Source organism: Lynx rufus, unplaced genomic scaffold, assembly GCF_022079265.1.
Source record: "Lynx rufus isolate CCGP_SWC_20201006 ecotype Redwood Valley unplaced genomic scaffold, mLynRuf1.p SCAF_3, whole genome shotgun sequence".
Classification (NCBI taxonomy): domain Eukaryota; kingdom Metazoa; phylum Chordata; class Mammalia; order Carnivora; family Felidae; genus Lynx; species Lynx rufus.
In genome coordinates this window covers 123,494,142-123,520,066 of record NW_025814845.1, presented here as the reverse complement: position 1 = coordinate 123,520,066, position 25,925 = coordinate 123,494,142, and the positions used below count along the sequence as shown (strand labels likewise).

Here is a 25,925-nt window from a genome sequence, read left to right as displayed (position 1 = left end):
GGTGAATCCTTGTCTACAAGGTGCAGAAACATGACAGAATGGAATTACCTTTCTTTTGCGTAAAGTTCAGGTGTGGAAGACACTGTGCCACCTGAAGGCGCCTAGGCAGAGGGAAATCTAGGGGAAGGTACAGTGAAACCTGAGGAGATCTTATAAGCTACAAATGAGAGATAATCATCTAGTCCTATATGGGAGCAGAGGAAAGGTAGGTACAGAACTCAAAACAAGGGGTATTTCTACCCTTCTTTTTTTTTTTTTTTTTGATTCTTTTAAAAACAGCTTTTCCTCCCCATAATCAACCTACCACAATGATAGGAAGTAGAGTCAGAGCAAAGAGTTACTTGCAGACATTTCCAGCAAAGGAGTTTAGAGGAGAGAAGTTCTTAAATAAATGGGTAACCGCTATGGATGCTTCTGCTGAGTTCCTGCTCATCAAAGAAAGTTCCCAAGGTGAGCCCGTAGGGGCTGGGGACCACCCTCACCTGAGAAGGGTGAGAACACTGAAGAGTCCTATAAGGACTGGCACCATAGGTAGACTTTCTAACTCACTCCTTGACACGTCTTCTTTTTCCCCAAACCCTGCCTTTCATTTTGGACTGCTCTTGGGTGAAGGAGATATGTGATATTTATTCAGTCCATTCAGCAAATATTTTCTGAGCGACTTCAATACACCAAGCACTGTTCTGGGCACTGGAACAACAGGGAACAAATGGAATTCACACTCTAGTGGTAGGTGGGTGGGGTGGTGGAAAACATGGAGGCAGCATGAAGAAGTCCCACCTGCTGTGTCCCCATGGCTCAGGTAGCATACCATCATCCTTGTAAACAACCACGAAAAAGTGGCATTTAAAACAATAAGGTACAGTTTGGATTCTCTCAGAGGATGTACTAGCACCCTTGATTAGCCACATTGACCTCCTGGTGGTGCTTTGAAGGATCTAAGTCCACTCTTGACTCAGGCCCCCTTTATACATGCTCTGTGCAGGAGGATGGTCCTTTCTCACCTTCTTGTCTTAGCTCAAATATTCCTTATTCAGAAGTCCGACCACCAGATCTAGAGAGACTCCTGTAGTCAGTCCCTCCCCCATTATATCACACATTTATTTTCTTTGTAGTAGGTCTCCTGCCTGCATGATATAGACTCAGGGAGGGAAGGCCTGTCTGGTTTATCTTTGCATACCCAGCACCTAGAATACTGTCTGGCATTAGTAAGTGCTTGATAAACTAATTAATTTTAAAATGCTATTTTCAGCATAATTTCCTGCTGCTTCTTTGCATAAATGCTATGTGAACCAAATTAACCTTTCTCTTCTCTTAGTCCTATCTTTCCACTGCCGTGCCTTTGCTAACATTTTCCGTTTCTCTCCCTCAAGCCCAACCCAAAGGATGCCTCCTCTCTAATGACTTCTCTTCCCTTCAAAATCAGAAGGGACTTTTTTCCCCCAAAACCTTTTTTTCTTTTCTTTTCTTTTTCTTTTCTTTTTCTTTTTTTAAAGTTCATTTTTTTGAGAGAGAGCATGTGTGCACAAGCAGGGGAAGGGCAGAGAAAGAGAAGAGGACAGAGGATCCAAAGCGGGCTCTGTGCTGACAGTAGAGAGCCCCATGAAGGGCTCAGACTCGTGAACCACAAGATCATGACCTGAGCCAAAGTTGGTCTTTGGCCAACTGAGCCACCCAGGCACCCTAAAAACCTTTTATCTATATTACTTTCTTCTGTATCAGTTGTTTGCTGCTTTTTGTGTTTTATATACATTTTCACTCCAGATACACTGAAATTTCTAGAGCACAGAAAGTATACTTGAAAAAATTTTCCTTAATGTCTAGCAAAATGCTTTTTACATAATTGGCACTTGGTGGCTATTTTTGGTTTGTTAATAAGTACTCTTTCTAGCACAAGCGTCAGATGCAAGATCCCTGATATAGGTTTACTCTGCAGTGCACTTAGGGCTTGGCGTGTGAACTTCATGAAAAGGATTCATTTTTGTAGGGTTCTCTCAAATTTTACTTCAAGAACATTGTTATATATTAATATTTCTTACATGTTGCTTCTTGTAGCGTACCTGAGAAATTTCCTGATAGTTAATGAAACTGGGAAATTTCCAGTTTAGTATGAAATTAAAACAAAACATAAGAAACTGCAAAGAGAATGCACTGTTGAAGCCATATGGAATCATACAGAGACTGCACAGAGTAATAATGATGCAAGAAACATGTCTAAGATTCAATCTGAATAACTAGAGGGAGCGGTTTTTTATTTTGAATAAAAGTCAGAAACAGTTTAATATGACATGTTATCTGTAAAAGGCTTAGTTAGTGTGGCTAATGCTAGCATGTTGCTTTTTATTTCAATCAACATGCCCAAGGACTTTGGTCTCTCCAGCTAAAAATATTCTTCCTTTCAATAGAAAATAAAACCACTAGAGTGAATTTATTTTTTAAAAAATTTAATTTCAATGCAGTGATTATTATTGCAGGATTGGGGCAGGTGGTGAGGAATGGCTTAGTCAGTTACAAAACAAAGGAGAGCACTAGGCTTCCTCCCTTGACACAGGTCATCCTATGACAGAGGACGTCTGTGTCATCCTCAGACACAGATGGTGTCTTTGATCATGCTCCTCTAGGTTGTAGGAAGAGAACACTTGAATGTGTCTTGATATACAAAGTGTTCACTGAACTTGCATCTCTAAACAGTTCTAGAACCAAAACCGAGCCACATAATTATCCATTTTTATCGTATCGTACATGACAGATGATTTGGTTTTAATCCCTCACTTCCACCTCTGAACCCTAAGCAAATTAATAGAGTTGTGTACTTGGAGGGCTCTGAAGAGGTTAATTTTTGAGGGGTGGTTCTGGGATTGATACTTTTCTGAAAAAATTAGTAGGGAAGGAAAAGAAAAAAGAGACGGCCATAGTTGGTGACCTTCAGCCTTCTTAGTAAAGCTCATCTTTGTTTCTGTAGTAGGCGTACTGCCCCAGACAGGGTCCACATTCACAGATGTGGCGACCATCGTTTAAAGGCCCATCATCTGTGCTTCCCCCACCTTGAAATGACCACTGTCTCAATAGAATCAGAGGAATTATTAGTATATAAACTCCTAATTTCCTTTTTGCTACAGGTATAATGTCACTATCTGTCTCAGTCACCTTGGGCTGCTATAACAAAAATGCCACAGGTTGGGTGGCTTAAACAGCAGGCATTCATTTCTCACAGTTCTGGAAGCTGAAAGTCTGAGATCAGGGTACCTGTATGGTCATGTTCTATGAAGGCCTTCTTCCTGGCTTGCAGATGGTGCCTTCTAATTTTTCTTTTAATGTTTATTTATTTTTGAGACACAGAGAGACAGAGCATGAACAGGGGAGGGGCAGAGAGAGAGGGAGATACAGAATCTGAAACAGGCTCCAGGCTCTGAGCCATCAGCACAGAGCCTGACACGGGGCTCAAACTCACGGACCGTGAGATCATGACCTGAGCCAAAGTCGGACGCTTAACTGACCAAGCCACCCAGGCGCCCCATAGATGGTGCCTTTTTACTGTCTCCTCATGTGGTGCAAAGAAAAAGCTCTGGGGTCTCTGTTGCTGCTTCTGCTGCTGCTTTTTTCTTCTTCTCCCCCTCCTCCTCCTGGTCCTCCTCGTCCTCCTCTCCTCCCACCACATCTTGGGGGATGTGCTCATCTAAACCTGTTTACTCCTACTGTCATCACCTTGGTAAGGTTTAGGACTTCAACATAGGAATTTGGGGAGTGGGGGGGACACACATTCAGTCTGTAGTATCTCCATTTACATGCATACTATGTATGGTACAAAGGCAGTTAATAGTCAAGTGGTTTAGAGGGGAAATTTGAAGAATGATGAGCTGGTGCTTTTAGAGCTTTTGTTTATATAAGTTATAGCTATTGGTATTTACCCATATTAGAAATTAAAACAGGGGCACCTGGGTGGCTCAGTCAATTAAGTATCCAGCTCTTGGTTTCAGCTCAGGTCATGATCTCAGAGTTTGTGAGTTCAAGCCCCACCTTGTTAGCATAGGGCCTTGCTTGGGATTCTCTCTCTCCCTCTCTCACTGCCCCTCCCCACCTTGTGCTCACTGCCCCCACCCCCGTCTCCTTCTCTCGCTCTCTCTCTCAAAACAAATAAATAACATTTTTAAAATAAATTTAAAAAAAGGACAATATAAATGAATATCCTAACCACTTCCCCTAAAGTGAAATTTAAATCCCTTAATTGTTTAGCTAAAAAAAAATGATTAACAAAGACTTGGATTTCATGAGTCATTAATAAATATGGAGAATACCTACAATATGCAAAGCACCACCATGGCTGTTGTAAGGACAGAGTTTCCATTCTCTGGAATATTTTCTGGTGTGGTTTGTGAATTAAGACCTAGACATATGTGTAGTGGCCCAACAGGACGAAGACCACATGACAAGTGACGAGTTTTATTTAAGAGGGGTGTTCCTGGGTGCTCCAGGAGTTTTGTTTTTTTTTTATATCTCTTTTTTTTATATATATATGAAATTTATTGACAAATTGGTTTCCATACAACACCCAGTGCTCATCCCAAAAGGTGCCCTCCTCAATACCCATCACCCACCCTCCCCTCCCTCCCACCCCCCATCAACCCTCAGTTTGTTCTCAGTTTTTAAGAGTCTCTTATGCTTTGGCTCTCTCCCACTCTAACCTCTTTTTTTTTTTTTTCCTTCCCCTCCCCCATGGGTTCCTGTTAAGTTTCTCAGGATCCACCTAAGAGTGAAACCATATGGTATCTGTCTTTCTCTGTATGGCTTATTTCACTTAGCATTACACTCTCCAGTTCCATCCACGTTGCTACAAAAGGCCATATTTCATTTTTTCTCATTGCCACATAGTATTCCATTGTGTATATATACCACAATTTCTTTATCCATTCATCAGTTGATGGACATTTAGGCTCTTTCCATAATTTGGCTATTGTTGAGAGTGCTGCAATGAACATTGGGGTACAAGTGCCCCTATGCATCAGTACTCCTGTATCCCTTGGGTAAATTCCTAGCAGTGCTATTGCTGGGTCATAGGGTAGGTCTATTTTTAATTTTCTGAGGAACCTCCACACTGCTTTCCAGAGCGGCTGCACCATTTTGCATTCCCACCAACAGTGCAAGAGGGTTCCCGTTTCTCCACATCCTCTCCAGCATCTATAGTCTCCTGATTTGTTCATTTTGGCCACTCTGACTGGCGTGAGGTGATACCTGAGTGTGGTTTTGATTTGTATTTCCCTGATAAGGAGCGACGCTGAACATCTTTTCATGTGCCTGTTGGCCATCTGGATGTCTTCTTTAGAGAAGTGTCTATTCATGTTTTCTGCCCATTTCTTCACTGGGTTATTTGTTTTTCGGGTGTGGAGTTTGGTGAGCTCTTTATAGATTTTAGATACTAGCCCTTTGTCCGATATGTCATTTGCAAATATCTTTTCCCATTCCGTTTGTTGCCTTTTAGTTTTGTTGGTCGTTTCCTTTGCTGTGCAGAAGCTTTTTATCTTCATAAGGTCCCAGTAATTCACTTTTGCTTTTAATTCCCTTGCCTTTGGGGATGTGTCGAGTAAGAGATTGCTACGGCTGAGGTCAGAGAGGTCTTTTCCTGCTTTCTCCTCTAAGGTTCTGATGGTTTCCTGTCTCACATTTAGGTCCTTTATCCATTTTGAGTTTATTTTTGTAAATGGTGTGAGAAAGTGGTCTAGTTTCAACCTTCTGCATGTTGCTGTCCAGTTCTCCCAGCACCATTTGTTAAAGAGGCTGTCTTTTTTCCATTGGATGTTCTTTCCTGCTTTGTCAAAGATGAGTTGGCCATACGTTTGTGGGTCTAGTTCTGGGGTTTCTATTCTATTCCATTGGTCTGTGTGTCTGTTTTTGTGCCAATACCATGCTGTCTTGATGATTACAGCTTTGTAGTAGAGGCTAAAGTCTGGGATTGTGATGCCTCCTGCTTTGGTCTTCTTCTTCAAAATTCCTTTGGCTATTCGGGGCCTTTTGTGGTTCCATATGAATTTTAGGATTGCTTGTTCTAATTTCGAGAAGAATGCTGGTGCAATTTTGATTGGGATTGCATTGAATGTGTAGATAGCTTTGGGTAGTATTGACATTTTGACAATATTTATTTTTCCAATCCATGAGCAGGGAATGTCTTTCCATTTCTTTAAATCTTCTTCAGTTACCTTCATAAGCTTTCTATAGTTTTCAGCATACAGATCCTTTACATCTTTGGTTGGATTTATTCCTAGGTATTTTATGCTTCTTGGTGCAATTGTGAATGGGATCATTTTCTTTATTTGTCTTTCTGTTGCTTCATTGTTAGTGTATAAGAATGCAACTGATTTCTGTACATTGATTTTGTATCCTGCAACTTTGCTGAATTCATGTATCAGTTCTAGCAGACTTTTGGTGGAGTCTATCGGATTTTCCATGTATAATATCATGTCATCTGCAAAAAGCGAAAGCTTGACTTCATCTTTGCCAATTTTGATGCCTTTGATTTCCTTTTGTTGTCTGATTGCTGATGCTAGAACTTCCAGCACTGTGTTAAACAACAGCGGTGAGAGTGGGCATCCCTGTCGTGTTCCTGATCTCAGGGAAAAAGCTCTCAGTTTTTCCCCGTTGAGGATGATGTTAGCTGTGGGCTTTTCATAAATGGCTTTTATGATCTTTAAGTATGTTCCTTCTATCCCGACTTTCTCAAGGGTTTTTATTAAGAAAGGGTGCTGGATTTTGTCAAAGGCCTTTTCTGCATCGATTGACAGGATCATATGGTTCTTCTCTTTTTTTTTGTTAATGTGATGTATCACGTTGATTGATTTGCAAATGTTGAACCAGCCCTGCATCCCAGGAATGAATCCCACTTGATCATGGTGAATAATTCTTTTTATATGCTGTTGAATTCGATTTGCTAGTATCTTATTGAGAATTTTGGCATCCATATTCATCAGGGATATTGGCCTGTAGTTCTCTTTTTTTACTGGGTCTCTGTCTGGTTTAGGAATCAAAGTAATACTGGCTTCATAGAATGAGTCTGGAAGTTTTCCTTCCCTTTCTATTTCTTGGAATAGCTTGAGAAGGATAGGTATTATCTCTGCTTTAAATGTCTGGTAGAACTCCCCTGGGAAGCCATCTGGTCCTGGACTCTTATTTGTTGGGAGATTTTTGATAACCGATTCAATTTCTTGCTGGTTATGGGTCTGTTCAAGCTTTCTATTTCCTCCTGATTGAGTTTTGGAAGAGTGTGGGTGTTCAGGAATTTGTCCATTTCTTCCAGGTTGTCCAATTTGTTGGCATATAATTTTTCATAGTATTCGCTGATAATTGTTTGTATCTCTGAGGGATTGGTTGTAATAATTCCATTTTCATTCATGATTTTATCTATTTGGGTCATCTCCCTTTTCTTTTTGAGAAGCCTGGCTAGAGGTTTGTCAATTTTGTTTATTTTTTCAAAAAACCAACTCTTGGTTTCGTTGATCTGCTCTACAGTTTTTTTAGATTCTATATTGTTTATTTCTCCTCTGATCTTTATTATTTCTCTTCTTCTGCTGGGTTTAGGCTGTCTTTGCTGTTCTGCTTCTATTTCCTTTAGGTGTGTTGTTAGATTTTGTATTTGGGATTTTTCTTCTTTCTTGAGATAGGCCTGGATTGCAATGTATTTTCCTCTCAGGACTGCCTTCGCTGCGTCCCAAAGCGTTTGGATTGTTGTATTTTCATTTTCGTTTGTTTCCATAAATTTTTTGATTTCTTCTCTAATTGCCTGGTTGACCCACTCATTCGTTAGTAGGGTGTTCTTTAACCTCCATGCTTTTGGAGGTTTTCCAGACTTTTTCCTGTGGTTGATTTCAAGCTTCATAGCATTGTGGTCTGAAACTATGCATGGTATAATTTCAATTCTTGTAAACTTATGAAGGGCTGTTTTGTGACCCAGTATATGATCTATCTTGGAGAATGTTCCATGTGCACTCGAGAAGAAAGTATATTCTGTTGCTTTGGGATGCAGAGTTCTAAATATATCTGTCAAGTCCATCTGATCCAGTGTCTCATTCAGGGCCCTTGTTTCTTTATTGACCGTGTGTCTAGATGATCTATCCATTTCTGTAAGTGGGGTGTTAAAGTCCCCAGCAATTACCACATTCTTATCAGTAAGGTTGCTTCTGTTTATGAGTAATTGTTTTATATATTTGGGGGCTCCGGTATTCGGTGCATAGACATTTATAATTGTTAGCTCTTCCTGATGGATAGACCCTGTAACTATTATATAATGTCCTTCTTCATCTCTTGTTACAGCCTTTAATTTAAAGTCTAGTTTGTCTGATATAAGTATGGCTACTCCAGCTTTCTTTTGGCTTCCAGTAGCATGATAAATAGTTCTCCATCCCCTCACTCTCAATCTAAAGGTGTTCTCAGGTCTAAAATGAGTCTCTTGTAGACAGCAAATAGATGGGTCTTGTTTTTTTATCCATTCTGATACCCTATGTCTTTTGGTTGGCGCATGTAATCCATTTACATTCAGTGTTATTATAGAAAGATACGGGTTTAGAGTCATTGTGATGTCTGTATGTTTTATGCTTGTAGTGATGTCTCTGGTACTTTGTCTCACAGGGTCCCCCTTAGGATCTCTTGTAGGGCTGGTTTAGTGGTGACAAATTCCTTCAGTTTTTGTTTGTTTGGGAAGACCTTTATCTCTCCTTCTATTCTAAATGACAGACTTGCTGGATAAAGGATTCTCGGCTGCATATATTTGCTGTCTAGCACCCTGAAAATCTCGTGCCAATTCTTTCTGGCCTGCCAAGTTTCAAAAGAGAGATCAGTCACGAGTCTTATAGGTCTCCCTTTATATGTGAGGGCACGTTTACCCCTTGCTGCTTTCAGAATTTTCTCTTTATCCTTGTATTTTGCCAGTTTCACTATGATATGTCGTGCAGAAGATCGATTCAAGTTACGTCTGAAGGGAGTTCTCTGTGCCTCTTGGATTTCAATGCCTTTTTCCTTCCCCAGTTCAGGGAAGTTCTCAGCTATAATTTCTTCAAGTACCCCTTCAGCACCTTTCCCTCTCTCTTCCTCCTCTGGGATAGCAATTATGCGTATATTATTTCTTTTTAGTGTATCACTTAGTTCTCTAATTTTCCCCTCATACTCCTGGATTTTTTTATCTCTCTTTTTCTCAGCTTCCTCTTTTTCCATAACTTTATCTTCTAGTTCACCTATTCTCTCCTCTGCCTCTTCCATCCGAGCCGTGGTGGTTTGCATTTTGTTTTGCATTTCCTTTAAAGCGTTTTTCAGCTCCTCGTGACTGTTCCTTAGTCCCTTGATCTCTGTAGCAAGAGATTCTCTGCTGTCCTGTATACTGTTTTCCAGCCCAGCGATTAATTTTATGACTATTATTCTAAATTCACTTTCTGTTATATTATTTAAATCCTTTTTGATCAGCTCATTAGCTGTTGTTATTTCCTGGAGATTCTTCTGAGGGGAATTCTTCCGCTTGGTCATTTTGGATAGTCCCTGGTGTGGTGAGGACCTGCAGGGCACTTCCCCTGTGCTGTGGTGTATAACTGGAGTTGGTGGGCGAGGCCGCAGTCAGTCCTGATGTCTGCCCCCAGCCCACCGCTGGGGCCACAGTCAGACTGGTGTGTGCCTTCTCTTCCCCTCTCCTAGGGGCGGGATTCACTGTGGGGTGGCGTGGCCCGTCTGGGCTACTTGCACACTGCCAGGCTTGTGATGCTGGGGATCTGGCGTATTAGCTGGGGTGGGAAGGCAAGGTGCACGGCGGCAGGGGGGCAGGCTTAGCTCGCTTCTCCTTAGGTGATCCACTTCAGGAGGGGCCCTGTGGCAGCCGGAGGGAGTCAGATCCGCTGCCGGAGGTTTGGCTCCGCAGAAGCACAGAGTTGGGTGTTTGCGCAGAGCGAGCAATTTCCCTGGCCGGAACCGGTTCCCTTTGGGATTTTGGCTGGGGGATGGGCGGGGGAGATGGCGCTGGTGAGCGCCTTTGTTCCCCGCCAAACTGAGCTCTGTCGTCCGGGGGCTCAGCAGCTCACCCTCCCTTTGTCCTCCAGCCTTCCCGCTTTCCGAGCAGAGCTGTTAACTTATGACCTCCCAGACGCTAAGTCGCGCTTGCTGTCGGAACACAGTCCGTCAGGCCCCTCCGCTTTTGCAAGCCGGACTCGGGGGCTCTGCTTGGCCGGCGAGCCGCCCCTCCGCCCCGGCTCCCTCCCGCCAGTCCGTGGAGCGCGCACCGCCTCGCCGCCCTTCCTACCCTCTTCCGTGGGCCTCTCGTCTGCACTTGGTTCCGGTGACTCCGTTCTGCTAATCCTCTGGCGGTTTTCTGGGTTATTTAGGCAGGTGTAGGTGGAATCTAAGTGATCAGCAGGACGCGCGGTGAGCCCAGCGTCCTCCTACGCCGCCATCTTTGCTCCAGGAGTTTAAAGTGAAGGTGATTCTCTTGGGCTGAAGTGATCAAAGAAAGCTGCCTAGTGGGATTGTATAATTTTAAACCTTGAGTCGGCCTCCAAAGGAGGGTGAGAATTTGGATGGGCACAGTGAAGACAATGCTTTACGGTCCACAGGTGAGGAACTGTACCTGAGCAGGAAAGGGGGTGAGTCTCTGACGTTCACAGCTGAAGGTCTCCAACTGCTCATAGGTCAGGAAGAGCTGCGGACTCACACTTCAGAATGGAGGGGGCTCTTTCCCACTCTCCTTTTCTTCTCGTTAATTCTGATTTCCCAAATCTCCTTCCCTCCGCAGTTTTTTGTTTTTGTGTGTCTTGTCTCGTCCCTCCACTTCTGCGTGACCGTTGCTTCTTCCAATTTTTCTCTTCCTCTTTTTCTCCTCTGTGTTCGTCCCCCTGTGGCTCTCTAGCCCTTCACTGCCTCTCATCTATCAAATAAAAATATTACATCCCAATGTCAGCTTAGTTTTTAAGTTGAGACATAATTGACATGTAACATTGTATTAGTTTCAGTGTACAACGTGATTTGATATTTGCACATATTGCAAACGATCACCATAGTAAGTCTAGTTAACATCTGTCACCATAGTTAATGAAGGTTTTTTTCTTGTGATGAGAATTTTTTTTAATTTTCTTTAATGTTTTATTTATTTTTGAGAGAGAGAGCATGAGTGGGGGTGGGGCAGAGAGAGAGAGGGAGACACAGAATGTGAAGCAGGCTCCAGGCCCTGAGCTGTCAGCACAGAGCATGATGTAGAGCTTGAACCCACAAACCCTGAGATCATGATCTGAGCTGAAGTCAGACACTTAACCAACTGAGCCAGCCATCCAGGCACCCCATCTTGTGATGAGAATTTTTAAGATCTACCTTCTGAGCAACTTTCAAGTTCTGAAACAAGATGTGTTCAGGTTTTCATACACCTTTGCAGGGGGAAGAAAAACAGAAAGAACAAAGTTGCTGTTTCACTTCAATATGACCTTTCTTGCTCTCTTCTTTGGAGTGGTAACCCAAAATGGGAAGCTTTTTCACTCACGTTCCACCCATCTTGGTCTTGGTCTTAGTCTTAAAATCATTGAAATTGTTCCAGAAGCTACTCAAAGAAGTGACTTTGCTTTTCTGATTTTTATTATATTTTATATCCTTCCTGACCACTATCCTTTGTACTTGTTACAGAAAAACACTGCTGTCAACTGGCTGCGCGGCCCCACCCCCAGCCCTTTATGCTGAGCAGTAGTGAGGGAGGGATTCGAATCACAGTCTCTTTCCAGGTTGTGAGGCCCAGTGTCTGGCTGGGAATGGGGTCCTGCCTGCTTTTGAAGCATCGGCCTCTACCCTCCATGCTTCTGGTAGATGAACCCAAAAACTCCCCCCAAAATCATTTGTTTGTCATTAAAGACTGTATGGCCATTTTGTTCTGATTAGAGAATGTTCGGAAGTTCATAGAATTTCAGAGTATAAGGGAAGGTTAGGAACATCAGCTGTACTCAGCTATCTTGACTAGCAGTTTTCTGCAAGTGGGTAAAGAAGATGAGAAACATTTAGGCTGTGCTTTGAATAAGCATTGTGTTCATGTCACTTCATGCACATGTGTAGTATGGTTTCAGTGTTGCTGTTTTACAGAGGAAACAGATGTCACTACGGGTATAGTGGCCTGGTCGTGTTATACTCACTTCACCCAGTCATGAATGATGCAGTTGTTCATAATGTCCTGAACAAAATCTGCTTTGTGACAGATGTTCAGAATAATAAGAAAGGACACGTGGCTAATGTCTAATAAATTAATTGAGTTGAACATCATCTTTTTTTATTAGTATTTAGGCAGATGACTTACCAGCTTTTAGAATGATTCAAACTCAAAAACAAAAAAACCTTTCTTCCAAAACCATGGCACCCGAAAACATTTTCTAGGACCCAGTTTGATTAATGAATTGAGTAGTGTCTGTGATAACAGTCTCTGGGGGTTCGGCTGTTTTCTTCTTGCACAGTAAGACTTTGCAGGTAGAAGGAGGAGTCCGCGGTCCTGTCATGCGAGCACAGTTGCTTTCTGCCTTCTGCAGCCCCACTCTCACCACGCGCGCACTGGCGGGCACCTCTGTGTGAGCCACACTCTGCCGTTACCTTGGAAGCCTAACTGAATACCTGGGCTTTATCGGAGTAAATGTCCTTCCTTATAACCTGGGCCAGGTCTGTGGCTAGAATAATGTGACTTTGGCTTCAAGAAGACCATGACTCCATAAGTTGCGATTTAATACAAATCTTTTATTGTACTAGGAAAAGTGCTTTGCTGTCACCCTTTACCCACACAATAGTCTAGCCACACTCCTGAATTCAGCAATGAACTTTGTTGACATTCTTGAAATTCAGTGGTTATCAAGGAGGAATCTAGCCTTTTTACGGCTCCTTTTCACAAGTGAGGAAACTGTGGTTGTTTATTGAAAGTAAGCCATGTCTTTAAGTCTTTACCTGAAGTGTCCCGGTTTGAGGCAGTAATAGCTCACTGAAGGTTTTCTGTCTTCTGTTGGAACATCTGTGGTCTGCATATCATTAAATCTGCAGAAATTTAGTGTTAAAGTCTACATCCTACAAAAATGAGACTTTGATAATTTAAAAAAAAATCCTTTACCAGAGAATATTGGTTTTTTTTGTATGCTCTCTATGTGTCGAGCAATTGAGGTGTTAACTCTTAACATGGTTTGCATTTTATTAAGTGCTCATGAGGTTCTAAGCATGCTATTGGGTATTTTAACCTTAATATAGCAGGTAAGAGGAAATTTTCACAGTGGGTTATAGCTTCCTGTTTTCTTTCCTGTACCACAAATATGTGTCCTTGTACCAAAAGAAATTGTGCTATGTAAGTATTTTAAAACCTAAGGTACAAAAGAGTGTTTTACAAAAAACTGTACCTAAAATATATGGTGAAAAGAATTTTTTTCATGATTTCTAGGACTGTCAGTGGCAAATTATGGTCATGTAGCCAAGCCCTTTCTCAGTTTTTAGATTGTCAAATATGATTTGATCTGTGTAACATCTGTTGAAGTCAGTGGCCATTTGTGATGCTTAGGTTCAAGGGTACTTCTAGAAAAACACATCCCTTCTGGAACGTCACTTAAGGTGAAACAAAACACTGAGTTAGCTTTTAACTCTTACTAGAGTTGGCCATGTACAATTAATAGAGAATTGATGAATGTCATAAAGACCACTGGGATACCACTCTCTGGCTCACTAGTCCAGAAAAGCAACATTCTCCAGCAATTCCTAGACCAAAGTGACTAAGTTCTGCCCTGGCTGTAAATAAATGACGTAAATACTATAACAGACATCAGAACTGCAGCTAGCCTAACGGTCCTTTTATGGATACATCTTGTTCATCGGTTAAGGAAAAATCTGGTAAGACTATGAAAAAAAAATGTATATCATACACTGGAATAATTTGGATCTTCAAATTGAGTTCATTTTTATTTTAATTAAGGTTGGGGGGGGGAACCTGTTTCTGCATGTTATTTTTTAGGGAAATAACAAGCCTAAGACAGGGACCATCTGTTAACACTGACCGCTTAACACAATGTTACATTTATTTGGACATAATAATGTGGTCTGCAGCATCAGATGTAAGGTCTGGTCTTTCAGATCGGCTGTGATTGTGCATGCACCACACCACTGAAATTATTTCACTCTCTGTGTAAGACTGACAGTATTACAATGTAATACACACACACATTCCTAGGGGCAACTTACAGAAGTAAGAGCAATGTTAGCAAACTTGCTTGTGAAGTCTTGAGGCTCCAGGGAGCCTGGCCCTGAATGAGCCTTGCTGGGTGTTGTTGGTATCTATATTTTACGAGCAACTCACAGTGTGTGAAATCCATTGGATTTACCTGTTCTCAGTGGCTACCAGATATTTATTTAGCACTGGTGTAATTGGGGATCTACACACATACAAAAATCAACCACAGATGATTATCCAGGAGAACACGCGCCTTCGAAGTGATGAGAGTTGCCTGTTGCTTAATCCATGGGCTAACGTGAAAAGTTTCTTTTTGTAGCTCCCTACTAAATAAAGTGATGTTTGACACCCCTGAAAGGTATTTAGGTGACCAGGGTACACTTTAGTGCAATATTGCTAAAGAATTGTAAGTTAAAAAATGTCACTGTACCTTTCATAGACTCCTGTAGTTGAAAGAGCTGGGGACCTTTTATGCTTTGGCATTTATAAAATCAGCCAATGTGAAGGGATTATGTTTATTAAATGTAAATTCTTGGAAAGAGAAAAGAGTGATAAAGGTAGTTGTATTTTCCCTTCTCCCTCAGGGTACCAGAACTACAACAGACAGACCTTTGAGGAAGTGTTTCTGACTGACTTTCTGAAATTATGGTTTATTAAAGAATTTTCACTCTTACTGCTTTTAAAAAACATTTAGCACAGCCTGCAGTAAAAGTACATACAGTAAGATTAAAAATCCATCAAGACACCAAAAGGTGAAAGGCAAGTAGCAGAAACCGAGAAGAAAAGAGATTATTTTATATATTATAAAAGAAGAATGAATGAAAAGCCCGAACCCTAAGAGAAGCTACATAATTAATGCACATCCTAGTTTCTTAATCTCAAAGTACAGCAGATAGGATCATGGGCTGCAGAGAAGCCTTTTTGTTTCTAATAGAAATATTTTCAATTGTGATAAAAATACTCATAACATAAAATTTACCAACATAACCCTTTTTAACTCTATAGTTCACTAATGTTAAGTATATTCACACATTAGGTAAATAAGTCCTCGTTCCTTCCTTCCTCCAGCCCCTGGGAATAGCCATTCTACGTTCTGTTCCTATGAGTTTGACTGCTCCACATACCTTATATGAGTGGAACCACACAGTATTTGACTTTCTGTGACTGGCTTATTTACCTAACAGAATATCATCGAGGTTCATTCATGTTGTAGCATCTGTCAGAATATCCTTCCTTTTTAAGGCCGAATAATATTCCATTATATGAAAATAGCACATTCTGTTCACCCATTCATCTGTCTAGGGACACTTGGACTGCTTCCACATTTTGGGTATTATGAATAATGCTGCTGTGAACACGGGTGTACAAATGTCTCTTTCAGACCTTGCTTTAAATTTCTGCAAAGATTCTTTAAGTAGAAGTTAGCTTGTGTTCTGTCTGTAGATAGCCACAGCATGAGAAGTCACAGGAGACATTTGGGCTAATACTTAGAGCTCCTGAATTCTGCAGATGCCCATAGTTTGGAATGTTTTGTAGCTTGGGCTTATCAAATATTTACCTGTAACAGAACAGAAGATAAATATGATTCCAGGATTGCATTTAGTTTGGGTCAATAATTTCCCAAATCAGCTGCCTCCAGATAGACCTCCAGATAACTGAATGACTAAGCTTTTCATATACTTTTTTAGTAGTGTCTGGGTAAACCGATACTTGAATACCAAAACAAGAGTGTTCCTTAATGGCCAGTGGCCAATAGGTTCAAAGGACTATCCTCATAATGTAAAATAAGACAATACTGTTAACATAATAATGGCAAGAAGGCATGGGTCCTATAGACACAAAAGTTCCGATTATTTACTAAATTAAAAGCAGGAACTGGCATATGAATCATTTAAATTGTGAATGTCTTTAATACTCTGATTATAATGGGACTTTTTCTAATTCCCACTGTTATCATGAAAGTAAATTCCATTTTCAACCTCAAATTCTCTCAAAAAGCCAGGAAAAAAATATTTTCTAACTCTTGAATTATTCACTTTTGTTCCAAGTTATTAATCAGGTTTGGAGACATTAGATTATTTTAATATTTTAAAACTATTTCCAAATGACCATATGATTTTATGGACGTTCTAAGAGAGAACCAGATGAAGTTATAGCTCTGAATAAAATTGGTTTCTTAGTTTGAGAAAATTACAAGTTTGCAAAACTATTGAAATATTTCTTTTATATTTTTGAAGTGTTTTTTAAAAAATATTTTAGAACGATTATTCTTGTAGATTTTATCCCAAGGTCTTTGGAATCGGAACAGGGTCTCTATGCCCATTTTGGTTATTGTATTTATTTATCCAAAAATAGAGTTCATTCTGTTCTGCAAATGAGATGTTTATAAACGGATGACATGTGCCCACTGTGGAGAAGGCTGTCAGTTATTCAGTCCTGACATTCACTTTAGTACAAGGATGTTGCCGACTTCAGTAATCTCTTACTGCCTTCGTATTGGTTCAGTGTTCAAGGGTGACTTTTGCATTTACTTTTATGTTTTAGGAGCATTATACAAATTTTGTCTTTTCCCCAAAGTTGCTCATGTATTTTTACATTACTGAAAATGAGGTAAGATTATAAAATGAATAAAAGCACGTAGCAAAGAGTACTTCTGTGAAGTAATATTGTAAAATTAATACCAGTATCGTGCCAAAAAGATTGTCCTTGTTTCAGCTTCTGTGGATGTACATTTCTGTGCATTTAATCTAATTGTGCAAAAATGATGTGCTGTAAAATGTGTTTTCAAGATGGCCTATTTTCTTGAGATTTCAAGCTATATTGAGTACCTGGTACTCTTCATTTGGAGAACTCAATTTCATGCAGTGGAAACAGCAGCGGCATTTGTAAACACAAAATCTTCCCACATAATGGAGGGCAAAGGGTAAACAAATGAGCGTATGTAATAACAAAACATATGAGGTACCAAATATCTCTTCATAGTTGTGAAGAGATGCTCTGGAGAAAACAGCTAAAAACTGTTGGGCCACTGGCAAGTGCGGAGAGAGATAAACGGCCTGAGTTTGAGATGGAAAACCTGGGGTTGGCTCCGGGCTGCATCGTGTACCTGCATTTCCTTATCATGAGCATGAGGATCATTCTTCACAGGGCATCGTGAGAATTGGCAAGAATAAGTTTAGCCTTGGTGTACAGTAGGCAGCCCATGCATGACAGCTACGAAGACCACGGAGGTTATTCAGGTAATAATAATACCTCAAGAAGGAGTTAAGGAGATGCTGTTCAGACTGAAAGGGCAAAAAAATAAAAATAAAAATAAATGCTTTCTTTAGGTTTGCACACATTGATCTTCTAATCTGTCTTCTGGTAGAATCTGAGGTCTCTCTTTACCCTTAAATCTGTGCATGGATGTTTTGTCAACACATCTGAGAACAGAAGCACTTGAACACGGAGGTGTTTAGTCCTCATGTTCTTCTCCAGGCACGTTCCTTTCACCTTCCTGAAAATCGGCACTCTCTCTGGTTTTTCTGCATTATCAACCTACATGTGGAAATAATCATGATAATACAACATTATTTTCCTATAAAGTCATTTTAAAAATTTGATTATTGCTTGGTTTGTTTTAGGCAAAATGATCTTGGGTCTCTCAGAAAGCATTTTGTTTTCTTATACCAAAAAAACAAAAGAATATAAGAGTTGCACAGTACTTTATAATTTAAGAATTTCCAGGGGCACCAGGGTGGCTCAGTCGGTTCAGTGTCTGACCTCAGCACAGTTTGTGGGTTTGAGCCCTGCATCAGGCTCTGTGCTGACAGCTCACAGCCTGGAGCCTGCTTCGGGTTCTGTGTCTCCCTCCCTCTCTCTGCCCTTCCCCACTCATGCTCTCTCTCTCTCTTTCTCTCTCAAAAATTAATAAAAATTTTTAAAAGGTTAAAGAATTCCCATATAATTGATTCCTACATTTCTGCAAGGTTGAAATTGTTATTAGTATCCCAGTTTGACATGCAGTAAGTCTGGGTCTCAGAAACAGAACCATCGCAGACTCACAAAGCCAGCACCCGGAAGGGCTCATGGGCTGCACATCTCCTGACCCTCCTGAGGTGAAGCCAAGGATGGCTGTGCTGTCTCCAACACAAGGTGGCCTGAGGAATCAAATGCATAGAGTCTGCTTTTTAACTTGTATAGTGTCAAATGCATGTTGTGCTGTATTCCATGGATATCCTGATTTGTAATCCACTCCACCCCATTGTACAACCTAAATCTCTCCTCTTTCTTTTTTAGAAAGTTTTGAAGAACTTCACAAATGCCATATCTATCTTACTAGACATTTGATCTTCCTTTGTGTAAGTTTTCAGTATCATCTTGCTCTAATAGCATCATCATATGCAAATCTTCATTTGGTTGTCTTCACTTTTTTCTTTCCTTCTCTCTCTCATTCATTCATAGAACATACATTGAGCAAAGATTGACACATGACACTTGGCTCTCATATTCTATTTAATATTCAGAAAGGTTAGCCAGACATGGATCCTGCCTTTAAGAATCATAATCATCATAATGGGGGAACTGAACTGAGCCTTTTTTTTTTCTCTAAGCACATAGAAATTCTGCATTTAAAAAAGAAAGTCTTAGAGGGGCGCCTGGGTAGCTCAGTCAGTTGAACATCTCACTTAAGCTCAGGTCATGATCTCGCAGTTCGTGAGTTCGAGCCCCGCGTCGGGCTCCATGCTGACAGCTCGGAGCCTGGAGCCTGGAGCCTGCTTTGGATTCTGTGTCCCCCCCCCCCCACCTCTCTCTCCACCCCACCCCTGCTTGTGCTCTGTCTCTCTCTGTCTTTCAAAAATGAAGAAACATTCAAAAAAAATTTTTAAGTAAAAAAGAAAGTCTTAGATATATAGGCAAGCTTAAAAGGGGGAACAAACAGGTGCAAGAAGAGGGAATTCACAGCCCGAGTGGTTTAACTTGGACCCAAAGCTATAGTTGGCGCACAGACTAGTGGATGTAGATGAATGCTTTCGACAGGGGGGGTGGATATTAGGACACGAACAGGAGACAAGAACATAGACTCTGGCAAGGCTGGGGCCTAAAGTGGAAGCTCTTGTATAAAGCCACAGCTCTGCAGAGATTTCACTGTCTACTAATAAGGACAGTAAAACTCAACACACCAGCTAGCCAGCCCAGGGACATGGCAGGGAAGCTGAAAGACATAAGAAACACAAGCCTGTATCACATCAAATGTGGAGTCTAAATTTAAACTACACAAGTCTTGCAAAGAGCATGTAAGCTAAGACATTAGCATAAAAGCTGGTCCAAAACAAGTGAAATGTTTATACCCCCAACAGTTATAAATGCTGAAACTTCCCTCAGAGTCCCTTCCACAAGGCAATGCCCCGAGGATTCACCCAGGCCAGAACAGTGCTCAGACATGCATATTAGCATCCCAGAAAATTGAACACCACCACCAAAAAATCTGAAGGCAACTAGGAAACACACATGTTAAAAGTATGCAGGGATGTAGTAAGTAAAGGTGTAATTTAGGGAAAGAATATATAATAACCACAAAGTAAGAAGTACCTTATGGAAAATAACAGACGTTTGAGGAAGAACTAAGTAGTTATTTCTAGGCATCTAGACATGAAAAATGTTGTCATTAAAACACTGTAGACATTAAACATATCAGACACACAAAAAATATGTATAGTTAGAAAGTGAATCTGAGAAAACCGCCTAGTTACAGTCCAGAGAGATAAAAAGATAGAAATATGAGAGGGAGGTTGATATGGAAGACATAGTGAGAAGATCCAAGGCCCTGTGAATAGGAGTCCAAAGAGAAAAAGTAACAGGAAAGGGATAGGGGTGATACTTGAAGAAACAATGTAGAAGGACATTTTGGAACTGAAGAAATACCTACATCTTCAAATCAAATAAGGATATTGAGTCCTGAGCAGGACTTAGATCCTTCATAATGAAACTGCAGGCATCAAATAAATGGAGTTTTTGGTAAGTTACCAGAGAGAAAATGGAGGCTACCTGCATTAGAATGACAACTAGCCTAACAAGAAATCTCCCCAAAGCAGCTGCTATTAAGGCCCAGCTACAGTGGAATACTATCTTCAGAGTATTGAGGGAAAGTATCAAGCTGGAAAATCTCTAATTTTTTAATTTTTTTTAACATTTATTTCTTATTGAGAGACAGACACAGAGCGTGAGCAGAGGAGGGGCAGAGAGAGAGGGAGACACAATCCGAAGCAGGCTCCAGGGTCTGAGCTGTCAGCACAGAGCCCCACAAGGGGCTCAAACTCACAAACCGGGAGATCATGACCTGAGCTGAAGTCGGATGCTTAACTGACTGAGCCACCCAGGTGCTCCTCTAACTTTTTAAAGAATGAAGGTAAAATAAAGGCATTTTCAGACAAATCAAGACTGAAAGACTTGAACTTTCAGTGATTGACCGCTGTTGAAAGAATTATGAGAAAATATTCTTTAATATGTAAGAAATCGAACCCAGAAGGATGGAGTGAAGTACAGGGAACAATGGGGACCAAAGAAACACATCAAAATGAGACAGACGGGCATGTGGGTGTGAAGAGAGATGGGCTGATTTCAGGGGAAATGTGAAAAACGATGTAATGTACATTCTAAAGAGCAGTAACATGGAGGACTAGAAGCAGTAGACCAAAGGTATTCTACTTGTTTGTGTGTTTCTCATGGAAAAGCTATGGATTAACTTTCAATTTTTAAGTATACAAATTCACAACATGATAATTAAAGAGTAAAAATAAAATGTGTACCTTCTGAATCCATTCCTGGAGCACAGGGGGATTTTTTTTTTTTAATGTTTATTTTTGATAGAGAGCACAAGGTTGTGGGGGGGAGGGCAGAGAGAGAGGGAAACACAGAATCCGAAGCAGGCCCCACACTCCGAGCTGTCAGCACAGAGCCTGTCCCGTCCAGGGCTTGAACCCACGAGCTGTGAAATCATGACCTGAGGTGAAATCTGAATAACCGCTTAACCAACTGAGCCACCCAGGCACCCTGCAAAAGGGGATTTTTTTTTTTTAAGCCGGATCAATTCAGTAAAAGGAAGGAAAGTGGCAAGAAAGAGGGAAAAGAGGAAAGTTAGAGTGATAAAAAAAAAAAAATCGTAAAACATCAGTAACCTTGATAAAGGAAAACAGATTAAGTTGTTAAAATACACAGACTCTCAGATTTTTTAAATCCTTTTTTTTTTTTTTTTTTTTTGCTGTTGGTAAGAGACATGTGAAATATAATTAGGGTCTACCAGGGAAATTCTAAAGAGAGAGCAGAAGAAAATAAGAGACAGGAAAGGAGAAAGGAAGAAACAAAATTAATATCAGAAAAAAAATTTAAGGCAAAAAAAAATACTAAGAATAAAGGTAGTGTTGCTTAGTGATAGAAGGGGAAAAAGCTTAACAGTAACATGGATAAAGATATGGAGAGACACGTCACCAAACAAGAAACCCAAATGGTCAAAAAGCATTTGAAAAATGTTCAGCGGACTGGTGTTAATGGGAATGCAAGTAAAAGCACCAATGGGGCTATCCTTTCAACCCCCATCAGTTGGTAACAAATTTTAAATTAGATAATGAAAAGTATTGCCAGGGATGTGGAATAAAAGGAAATTCTTATCTCTTACTGGTTGGAATGGAAGCAGCAGATGTGTGCTGATCTATGACTCAGCAATTCTGCTGTCATTGTGTATCCTAGATTAATGCACAAGGTATACCTTGGGCATCATCCGTGATAGTGATAAAGAGGAAACAACCCAAGTGGCCATTGGCAGTGGGATGGATAAGTAAATTGTAATATATTCAAACAAACAAAACTTGCACCAGTGTCAATGAATTAAATTACAGTTACCTGTATTAAAATAGATGCATCTCAGAATTACAACATTGAATGAAAATAAGTTGCAGAAGAATGTGTATATCTAATCTCAAATTTACATAAAACAAATCAGGTACTGTATGCTGTTTTTACAGATACATACATGTGGTAGTAAAATATGCACATCTGAGAGGAAACAGTAGATCCCCCAACGTGCGCGAGTGCCCTTCTTGAAGGAAGATGAATGGGAACCAGAAGGAAGACAGAGCAGGCTGTAACTCCGCCATGTTTAATTTTTAAAGATCTGAAGTAAATATGACAAAAAAACATTAGCATTTATTTACATTGTTAGTTCTGGATAGTGGATGCCTAGGCTCCTGCTATTTGTGTGTGTGTGTGTGTGTGTGTGTGTGTGTGTGTGTGTGTGTGTTTGAAACATCTATTTAATTAAGAATATCTTCCAGCTTCTGGGAGACAAAAGACATATAATAATAATGGAGAGAAAATGTTCTGTGTTCCATTTTGGGTTCTGTGCAGGTGGCTTTCAGAGTTGAGATCAAAGGGTTTCTGCCAGTGAGGGGAACCCAGGAATGCATCCTGGGAGCTGTATCGCAATGTTGCTGTCCCACAGACTCCTACCTGCCATCAGTCACCCTTGGAAATCTATCAGCCATCATTGACCTTTTTTTTTCTGTTTCTTTGGCCTTTGTCAAGTCTGTTCCCATTTTTCACTAATAGTCTCTTTTTCAGTTATTAAGTTCTGGTCATCATAAAGCAATAGTTACCCAGGCCCTCCCGAAAGATTTATGACTTTGAGAAAGAAAAATCTTAAAAATGAACTGATGCTTTGCTTACTTCTCATGGAAAGGGACAATGGTGACTTCTGTTGTTACATAATGTAGATGTTTAGGGAAACATTTGGATTTGGTGGAGGGAGAAGATTGGTTGTTTCCATGAAAATGTGCATATATTGCCCCAAACCCCCATCTTGCTTTTTGCCTTTATCAGAAAGATTCTACTCAAGGTTCCCACATTTAAAAATTTTGTCCAGTTTCCTTTTGGAATGTACTGCTGCAAACAGTTAACCGTCGTGTTTCATGACCTCCACGAGGATGGTCCATGTGGAGACAGGACTGATCATCACTGTCCTGTGTTCACAGCCTCTAATACAGTTTATCAAAATGCTAATAAGCACTTGGTATCTCAAAAGGAACAGAAGTTTGTGGGCTTTACCCCACATCACAATGGCCTCTCTGCTATATAACACAACACAGTCATCCTTACTCTTGACATAAAATTATATAATGCCACCCTTCGAAAAAGTTTGGTTTCAGTGCTTCTGATACATGGTTGCAGGGTACTAGTAAATGGGATGGCAGTGTTGGCCTAGAAGCAGTTTGCCAATCGGTGTGAAATCTAACTTGTCTTTCAAATACGTATCTGCTCCATGTTGAAGCCTTTCCAAAGGAAAACTCTGAGTCAGATCTCTTATTAAGCTGCCTTGGGCCACCAGTCTGGGTTTGATCATGAACCTTGTATTCTCAGACATTTTCTTCATTTCCTTTGCAGAGAGAAGATGCATCAGTCCGCCATGTACGAATTGTGCCAGGGGATGCACCAAATCAGCCTTCAGTTCGTTCGACTGCAGCTTACCTTTGAAGAATACACCATAATGAAAGTGTTGCTGCTGCTAAGCACAAGTAAGCTGATGTCCGCTTGGGCCCTTTTTCTATATTATTCAATAATCTTACCTTTAGGAGATTAGCCTGTTTACAGTGTCAAGTAGTAGGTATAAAAAATTTTCTGAGGAGGTGGGAGAGGGGCTTTGGTCTTTAGTGAATGAACTAAGTTACATGGAGAGTATGAAGCTTTGGGTAAAGAAGGAGCATATTCCTTCATCCACCTAACTACTAAATATATATTAAGTTTCTGTTATATATGCATGGGAGGATTAGGCAGATCAGGAACTACAGGAGTGAATAAGGTGCAGTTTCTGCCCTCAAGAGAGTTTTACTAGAAGATAGATTCAAAGATAATTTTAATACACTGCAGAAAGGGATACTCCAATCATTATAGAAGATAAAAGAATGTCGTGATGGCTCAAAAAAGGGAGAAGCATGTTTTGTTCTGGGGACCAAGGAGCGAGTCACGGTGAAGCTGAATCTTGGAGAACTTGGCAAGGATAATGAATTGGATATGAGGTCTGAGATGGCATTCCCATGAGGGGATGATGTGAGGGATTGTGGAAATGTGGGAAAGCATATCCAGGCAATAGAACTTAGTTTTGGAAAAGTTGTTTTGCCAATTAAGTTCTAAATTTCTATCTTATTTCTGTATTAATTTAATTAATTTTTCAAGGGGTATCAGGCTATATTTGGTTGGAGAGGAGTGGGGAATAAGGTTGGGGTGTAGGTTGGACCAGAATATTCAATGCCTGTAGAAGCCACCTGACCTTATTGGGTGGGCGGAGGAGTGCAACACCACAGGCTTTGAGCAGTGGGATGACGTGACTTAAGCTGTGTTTTGTGTTTTTATGAAGATGTATCTGGCGCTAGACTAGATTAAAGGGCAAAGGTAAGGGGAGGCCGAGAAGCAAAGAGAATTTAGCCAGCTTAGAAGCACAGAGACCTGCTGTGAGCTGTTGAAATAATGACCTAAATGATGATGGTATGATGGACAGGAGCAAATGGATTCAAGAAACACTGCAGAACTGGCAGCCGACTAGAAGAGGAAATAAAAAGGATATGGATCAGAAGTGACACAGGTTTTGAGCATGGAGAAATGACTAAGACGGCAGTCATACCATTAAGAGGAACACGTTTATGTTGGGACTCAGAGAAGATTTGCTGGAGTTTTATAAACTGAGTTCTGTTTCAAATGGGTTAATTTTCAGATGTATCCTAATAGGTCAAAAGATAAGGAGAATTGGGGACTGGAACTCAGAAGACAGATTTGGGGATTGAGATATGAATGTGGAATTATCCTCATAGAAAATTGTCATCTAAAGTAAAATGGGGAGTGGGGTTGCCGGGGCACAGAAAGAAGAGGAATGATCCAGTTGACTTACATGAAAGGAAGATGGCAGGACCAAAAAGACAGAGATGGGACTGTCAGAGAAGCAGAGAAACTGGGATCCAAGTACTGGTTTCCAAAAGGGGCATGACTAAGAGAAAAGCTTCCCCAAGAGAAAACTTGAGAGCTCAGAGAGAAGCCTACTAGAGTTGACCATTAGACATCGAGCAGCTGCCAGATGGCCAAGGACTTGCAGATTGATGGGAAGCTTTTCTAGGCTTCTGGAACCAAGTATGAGAGAAGAGAGGTTGATGACATAAGGTGCCAGAGAGACAACACAGGACAGGATTAGCCTTGGCAAAGATGTTGAGTACTTCTTCCTTGGGCAACGACACAGACATTTTCAAACTCGGGATAGAACTTGAGTAAGTTTACATCAGATGAGAGCGATGGCAGGAGACAGTATGGAGAAGAAATGTCTAAGCCAAGTGCTGTGGCTGCTGGGGAAACAGAAATGTTCTGGATGCCAGGGCGAATGAATGGACTTCAAGGGATGAGAGATTGTTGAGTGACCACCTGGAAGCAGAAAAGAGAATCCAGTGCCTGCCCAGCACCACTCCCCGCCACCTTGGTCCATGAATCAGGGACATGGGAGAAGGGGCAGTTTTGAGTAGAGTCATTTGGGAGGAAGTGGCATCACTAGCCAAGGACAGACGGGGTAAGAAGAGATGTTGTTTCCAGCAAAGAGGGACTGGATCTGAGGAGGAGTTAGCCTGAATCAAGTAGTGACGAGCAGGAAGAGGGGATGCCACAGCGACTGTGGATAAGCGTCTGCTTCCCTATGGTTAGCACCTTGCAGTTGTTGAAGTGTTCGTATATTATCTAG

The 25,925-nt window shown here is 40.9% G+C and overlaps 1 protein-coding gene across 1 annotated transcript in view; it reads left to right on the top strand.

Moving 5' to 3' along the window:
* Positions 1 to 25,925, top strand: part of NR3C2 (nuclear receptor subfamily 3 group C member 2) — a 350,537-nt gene that overhangs the window by 287,019 nt on the left and 37,593 nt on the right. Inside the window, exon 6 of the mRNA XM_047091747.1 lies at positions 23,597 to 23,727. Coding sequence (XP_046947703.1) covers positions 23,597 to 23,727 — 131 coding nt within the window. The remainder of the gene's footprint in view (positions 1 to 23,596; positions 23,728 to 25,925) is intronic.